The sequence below is a fragment of the Nicotiana attenuata genome, unplaced genomic scaffold (genome assembly GCF_001879085.1).
Source record: "Nicotiana attenuata strain UT unplaced genomic scaffold, NIATTr2, whole genome shotgun sequence".
Classification (NCBI taxonomy): Eukaryota; Viridiplantae; Streptophyta; class Magnoliopsida; order Solanales; family Solanaceae; genus Nicotiana; species Nicotiana attenuata.
Window position 1 is genome coordinate 27,333 of NW_017671873.1, and position 7,975 is coordinate 35,307.

The following is a 7,975-nucleotide window of genomic DNA, read 5'->3' on the forward strand; positions in this document are numbered from 1 at the left end:
ACAAAGGTTAACAGGTAGAGTAGCGGCTTTAGGGAGATTTATATCCAAATATTCAGAAAAACGCTTTAAATTCTTTTAAATATTGAAAAAGAAAAATCAATTTGGACGGACTGACGAATGTCAACAAACCTTGAAGGATTTGAAGACATACTTATCAAAAACACTCCTATTAGCAAAACCAAGGGATGAAGAAAGATTACTTGTTTACTTCACTATATCAGAAGTGGCAGTAAGCGCGGTGCTGGTGCGTGAAGATAAGGGTAAGCAAACAAGAAAGTTACAACCCTAATTTCAATGTCAAAGAGACGGTATCCTCGTTTAGAGAAACTTGTAGCATTAATAATCGCATCAAGAAAGTTACGACCCTATTTTCAATGTCATCTTATTTCCGTTATAACTGCTTTCCTTCAAAGGAATAAATTGCACAAGCAAGAGTTATCAGGGAGGTTAGCTAAATGGGTCATAAATTTTAGTGAATATGATATTATCTATCAACCTAGAACTTCCATAAAGTCTTAGGTACTAGTGGAATTTGTAGCAGATTTTAGCTCGAATCTACTTCCTGAAGCCGAAAAAGAGGTACGAATGTTTACCAAGTCTAATCTAGGGACTTTGACCTTATATACCGATGGTTCTTCAAATGTAAAAGGAGCAGGTTTGAAAATTATTTTAATTTCACCTTCGGAAGAGATTATGAGACAAGCAATAAAGTGTTATCCATTACTAACAATGAAGCAGAGTATGAAGCTGTGATTACAGGTTTAGAACTCGCAAGAGAGCTTGGAATTGAACAAATCGAAATCAAAAGTGACTCGCAGCTGGTAGTAAACCAAATGCAAGGGAATCACGTGGCAAGAGAGACGCGAATACAGCAGTATCTGGAAAAGGTACGAGAGTTGCTTAGGCAGTTCCGTACTTGGAAAGTTATCCAAATACCCAAGGAAAAAATGCAAAAGCCGATGCGTTAGCACATTTGGCATTCATGACTGATGTGTCAAGCGCAGAAAATGCAATTGTGGTGCATTTGTTTCATTCAGCTCTTGATAAAACAAGAAATGAGGTAACTTTTCAATAATTTTACGTGGGATTGGAGAAACAAATTTGTGAATTATTTGCAGTATGAATTTTACCTGAGGATAAGAAGAAATCCCAATCATTGTTAATGAAAGCTGCTTAGTATTGCCTAATAGAAGGTAATTTATATCGCAAAATATTTGGATAACCCTTAGCATGGTGACTTAGACCATCAGAAATTGAATGTGTGATGCAGGAACTGCATGAAGGACATTGCGGTAATCATGCCAGAGGAAGATCACTGGTAAAAAAGTTAATAAGAATGGGGTATTATTGGCCAAATATGGAGGATGAAGCAGAAACTATTGTAACAAGGTGTGATAAGTGCCAGTAATACGTAAATAATATGCATCGACTACCATTCAATCATATCACAGTGGCCATTTATGAAGTGGGGGATGGATATTGTAGGTCATTTACCTCAAGCACCTGGAAAGGTATGATTTTTGTTAATTTTAACTGATTATTTTTCAAACGAGTACAGGCAGGTGCCTTCAAATAGGTACGAGAAAAGGAAGTTATCGACTTCATTTGGAGGAGTATAATATGTCGGTTTAGAGTCCCAAAGGAAATCGTTTGTGATTATGGGCCGCAATTTGTAGGTGCGAAGATTACTGAATTTTTCAAGAGTTGGAAAATTAAACGAATAACTTCATAACCTTATCATCCCGTAGCTAATGGACAAGCCGAGTCGACAAATAAAATCATTATCAACAATATAAAGAAATGATTAGAAGAATCAATAGTCAGGTGGCCTGAAGTACTACATGGGGTGCTATGGGCTTACCGAACAACGACGAAATAAGTACGGGAGAAACATCGTTCTCACTTGTTTATGGAACTGAGTCCTTAACTCTAGTGAAAATAGGAGAATCGAGTACAAGGTACACGCATGCAGATAAAGCATTAAATGAAGAAGAGCTTCGTACGAATTTAGATTTGACAGAAGAAAGAAGGGAGGCATCTTTAGTTCGGATGTCAACACAAAAGCAAAGGATGGAATGATATTGCAACAGGAAGGCAAACCTAAGATTTAGCAATATTGGGGACTCTATCGTTAAAAAGGTGTTTCGATCAACATACGTGGCAAATGCAGGAAAATTGAGTCCAAATTTGGAAGGCCCATATTGAGTTAAAGGTATTGCGGGAAAAGGAGCATATGAGTTGGAGATATGGACGGCAAGGTGTTACCATCTCATTGGAATGCAGTTCACTTGAAGAAATATTACTTTTAAGAACGCAAGTACCCACGGTCAGGTATCCTAAAAGTTCAATTTTTTTTACTTTGCCCATTTAAGTTTTACTAACCATTTTAGATGATAGACAAAAAGTTAGCCCGTACCAGATGATGACATTAGACCCGAAAGACATGCGAAATACTTAATTATTTTCGGTTTAGGTTATAGTAATTCTGATAGAAAGGGTTAAGCAGTCATCATCTAAAAAGTTATCCCCGAGTTCTTACGTGTTACCACGAGCTTTTAAGTTAAGGCCATAAATTTAGTCAGGGGGGTAAGCGTACCCGTACTTGTAAACCTTTTATAAAGAAATCAATTATGAAAATTTTACATAAATATTTGTTTGAAAGTTCAAATAAAACTTCTTCGAATTACTTCATATTTCATATCTTTATTTCAAAATGAAGATGAGATGTCATCTTCATTAATGTTGTTAATATAAAAGGGCCCTCTTTTATAAAAAAAAATGTACAACACAATATATTAGAGAATTTCGAATGTAAGTAAAAGCTCGAAAACTTAAAAAGCAGAAAGCATAATATAAGATATGCAATGAAACAATATTAGCATTAACATCCCAAAAGAAAGGGAAGGAAAAGTTTCCCAAGATGAACTTCAAACAAAAGCAAAAATGTTTCATAAACACCAACAAAAGAAAAAATCTAAGGTGAAGGGTGAAAAACTAATGAGCATCAGCAGCAGAGGTGGAAGGATCAACTTGAGAAGACGAAGGCTGGGCATCGGCTTGGTCACCTACAGGACCATCTTTATCACCTTTGAAACTTTCGTCCTCGGGTGTTGAAAAACTTTGACGTTGATGAGTCTTTTCAATTGCCTCTTTATCTTTAGCAATCTCAGCCTCGATGTCATAACCTTCTTGATTAGCCTCAATTAAAGTTTCTAGATGGGTATTTAGAAAATCCCAGCTAACATCAAGTGTTAGTTTGTCTTAGAGAGCTTCATAATCTTTCTCTAGTAGCTCTATCTCAACCCTCAGGTCTTCTTTTTCAGCTTCTGAAGCTTCATAGGATGCCTTCAAAGGTTCAAGAGTACCCTCGAGGAATTTGACTTTATCAAAGAGGCACGGAGATCCTCTTGAGTTTGAGTGAGCATCTGAACTAGATCACCATCATACACCTCCTTCTGATTTAGAAGCTCTTTCAAGCTCCTAATCTCCTCGGTAGCCCTTGAATGCTGCTCAGCAGAGGAGGATTCTAATCTATCCTTCTCTTTTTCAACTTAGTAAGAGGCCTTTAAAATCACTAAGTCGACAGTTGTTATCTTTAATTGTTGCTCTAAATACCCATTTTCTTCAGTAAAGATGTCTTTTTAAAGTTGAAGTCTTTCAAATTGTTCCTTCCAATTATTAGCTTTAATACACAACTCAACCACTTGCTGATCAGTCAAAAATATTCTTCACATCAGCTCCATACCTGTTAGATTGATCTGCAAAAAGGCAAGGTAGAAAATTTATAAACTTAGAAGGAAAGGAGGAAACATAAGGGAAGAAGGATATACCTTAAATGTAGAATGAATAACATCATTCATTAAGGTTAAGGAGCTGTGAGACTCAAGCTTTTCCATCTCCACGGGGCCAATCAACGGTTTCAACCATGCCGGAGCTCGGCTAGATTTCTTTAACAAATTCCCACCATTGGGGACTTCAATCAACATATGCTTCATACTTTTCTCTCGCTAGAAGGGCCAGCTTCTTCACGGGGGATAGCGGCAAGTGCGGCAACAGAAACAACTGTGGGTGTGGTAGTAGAAGAGATGGAAGGATTAACGACAAAAGCGACAGGGGTCATTGGAAGGGAAGCAAGCAGTGGCTCTTCAGAAACAGGGCCAAGATCATCTTCACCCTCAAATCCTTGAGCGAAAAGTCTATCAATAGAACTTGAGAGGGGATTACTAGAGTGGTTAATATCTTCATCTCCTGAGAGGTCCAAAGGGACACTCTCAGGTTTATCAACAAGTTTAGTTTGAAAGGTACGGGTCCTGAAGGTAGGTCTTGAGGGATTGTGGCTTCATCATCTAAAACTACGTGTCTCCTAACTCGTGGATTTCCTACCAAAGAACCATCGTCATCTTCTTCTTCTGCGGGCTTTAACATTCTTCCACTTTGAAGAGGACACGCTTAGAATTTTATCATGTGATGTGCCAACAGAAAGCCTAGCAGCACGAACAGAAGCGGGACTAATGCCACGAACAGCGAATCCTAGGAACAACAAAAAAGGTTAGAGTAAAATAAGATACAATAAGACAAAGTCATGTTAAAGAAGAATACCATGAGGTTTCACTTTCCACCCAAAATTTTAGGAGAGGAATTTCCATAATCTCTGCTCCATAGGGGCAGTGGTCAATATTTTTTCTATCCAATCACGAAAGTTAGGGAGTTCACCAAAAAATTCCATGATTGCTGAAAAGTAAGAAAAATAGCGTATGAGATAATTGAAATCCTAAGAGAAGCAGAAAAAGTGAAGATAAATACTCACGTGCAAAGTTCCACTTTCTCAGGGAAAGGCATATTTTTATCACCTACTAAATCACGGGTGAGAACAGCCACGAACCGGGTGTACCAGCCACGATTATGATCATTCTCGGGGCTGACTAAAACTCTCCTACTTCTCGCCACAAGTGAAAAAACACCTTCACGAAAGAGCTTCGGGGAATACAGATGGAGTAAGTGTTGAAAAGTAAAAGGGACTGAAACTAAGTTTGACAAACAACGAAGGCAAGCTACTGCCCTCCCTATTATCAGACCTATTTGACCAAGACAGACATTGAAGTAACGACAAAACTCAATGATCCTGGGTCGATAGGTGGGTTGAATCCTAGGGTAAAAGGATAGGTGTAAACAAATGAATAACCTTCACGATAAGGGGTTATTCGATCATCGGCACTAAGAGCTATCACGGGGAAATTAGGTTTCCGGTGGCATTCACGACGAACTAGAGGAAGAAGAGCAGGAGTGATCAAAGTAGAGTAACGATCGACAAGGTTAAGTGTTTCTATGGAAGAAACTTGTTTTCTTATAGCCTCTCAATCTGATATGAAAAAAAATTCTTGAGGGACAATTTCAGAAACATCAGGTTCTTGCAACGGTTCATTATGGTCTTTACCTCTAGAGGAGGATCTAGGAGTTGATGAAGTTTTGGCTTTGGAAGAAGAAGGTTTTGTAGTATCCTTCTATGAAGGGGTAGAGCTACGACTTGATAAAGAACCTAAGCTACGAAGTCTACCGCCTCTTCTACTCCTAACTGGGGCAAAAGAGGGAGAAATTTCATCAACAATGAGTACTTTACGAGGGTCTGACGATGGAGAAGGATTTGAAGAACGGGAAGTCATTTTTAATGGAGAAAGCATGAAGAGAGGGAAAAATTGCAGAAGAAGTTTGAGTATGAATGCAAGAAAGAAGAAGAAATTTTTGGGTGGTATGTGATGCGGTATTTATAAGGAAGGACCGTCATTATGAATCGTCATCATGGAACCGTCACTTCAAACTGACGCAGCCGCAGAAAACCCTAAAATGACACTATAAACCATAGAGCCAATCATAACAGGACATGTGTCCCAGGCATTAAATGAAAAGGACGTACATCTTTTCACTTCTGAAGAAAATATTATGATGATTGGGAAGAGGCAGAAGGACATTCCCGCCATAAATAAATTTACCACTTCCTGAATATTCAGAAAGTGGGGGAACTATTTGTATTGGTGGAAAAATAGGTATGACACGTGGATTAATGGTATGGTGACATATGTCATTTGTATTGGGTTAATGAAGAAGAATGATGAGGCACGATTAAATACGAAAGAAGGTACTGTAACTGACAGCTGGGAAAGAAAAAATAGGCACGAGATGCATGAAGACCATAAAAGGGAAAGATTCACGAACAATTGTGAATATGAAAAGGGAATCATCATTATCCCTAATTATGCGCGATCACCTATTATTATCATAGCCGTTATGAGTAATTTTAGTAACAGGCCATTAATATAGTTAATGTTAGTAATAGGTAGGAATTAAGTTAGGGGAAACCGTTGCATCTTTGTATCCTTATATAAGGGTCCTTACCTTATTTTGTACGATCATCAGAATATTCACGAATATATGTAATCACTATTTTACTTTATATCTCTATTTTGATTGAAGAACCTTGTCCATAATTCTTGGGAGAAAATAGCGTCCATCAATAAGATTTTTTCCCCTCATTTATTGAATACTGAATTTCAATTGTTTTTTACTCTCTTATTTTATTCTCTTATTTTTTGATAAGTGAAATAAACTTGGTTATTAGAAATCCGATTTTCCTTGATATTGACTTTGACCACAAAAATTATTTTATGATTAAACAATTAGAATATCTCAGCTTATAAAAATTAACGTTCTCATAATTTTCTTGCCCACACTGCCCGGACAGTTGCCTATTGTCTTCGGATAGTACTCAGCAGGATAAGCAGAAAGAGAATATAGTGAAGTGTTTGTATAGGCATTGAAACGCGAAATTTAGCAAAAGTCAGATAAAACATTGGTGTAATGAAGGGAAAAAAAGATGGAAAAATTGGGAACATAAATATCAAAGTTTAAGAGAAAAAGAAACAAACTATTGGAGTAGAAATTCAAACAGCTAAAAGTTGCAGTGAGTTCACAACCTCAAACTCACAACTGAAAAACAACCGACATTACACAAACAGAAAATTCGAGGAAAATGACTATCCTATGATCACCAGAAAGTTACATAGGATTAGAAAGTCTTCTTGAACATAACCCTGAATGGAGTGTCACTGAGAGCCAAAAACCTGACTCCATCCTTAATGTATATACCAACATCTTTGCAAATAACCTTGCAAAACGTGCACACGCTTGGACAGAACACAAACTTGTAATCAGTCCCAAGTTTCTCAATCTTAAACCAATTGCTCACTGTCTGAGGACCCGGGTTTCCTTCAACTCCACCAGTCACTATGAAATATTGCTTCAACTTGTCATCATAGGTCCCAAGTTTCCAAATAGTCTCTCTAGCACAAATAGTTGGAGTGAAAAACCTAACGTTAAGGTCAGTGGAAAGACGAATGATACCTTTTTTGGGTTCCACAGGGGTGAAAACCACAGGCAAGCCTTGTTGGACCTCGTGGGACTCTTGAATAATGTCCCTAGGACATGTATTGTTTTGTTTAACGTTGGAAGGGAAGAGTCCGCCGCCTCTTCCTCGGATCACTGGCAGCACGAAATAGTTGGAACCAGCTCGGATTTTGTCGCCATTGGTGTCGAGAACTGGAGATGGTGATGGACCGGCTGAGACTAGTTCTGAGGGATTGGCTAATGAAAAGGCAAAATATTGGATAAGAATAAATGAGAGCAAAAGGATATTCATTTTTCTTTGCCTGGATATATATTTAGAGGTTTACTACTACACTATGCATGCAAGTAGAATGATGTGTTGAATTGGGAAAGTAGTAGTCTATTTATAGAGGGATATATACGGTGATGTCTTCCTTGCACGTGGGTCTCCAATATTTACCATTATATTGCGTAACATTTTATGAACACAGTAGCGGTAACTCACTAACTAAGATCTTTTTTTCTGGGAAAATATTTACCATTATATTGCGTAACTTCCTTCCCCTTGGATGTTATAGATAATGTGGCTCGTTAAAAC

General features: G+C 37.8%; 1 protein-coding gene across 1 annotated transcript; it reads right to left on the reverse strand.

Annotated features, from left to right (window-relative positions):
* Nucleotides 1-6,867: 6,867 nt before the first annotated feature.
* Nucleotides 6,868-7,768, reverse strand: LOC109210656 (kunitz trypsin inhibitor 2-like). Its single transcript, XM_019374110.1, has one exon. It carries the CDS (start codon nt 7,688-7,690, stop codon nt 7,061-7,063), a length of 630 nt encoding a protein of 209 aa, XP_019229655.1. The 5' UTR covers nt 7,691-7,768; the 3' UTR covers nt 6,868-7,060.
* Nucleotides 7,769-7,975: the final 207 nt, after the last annotated feature.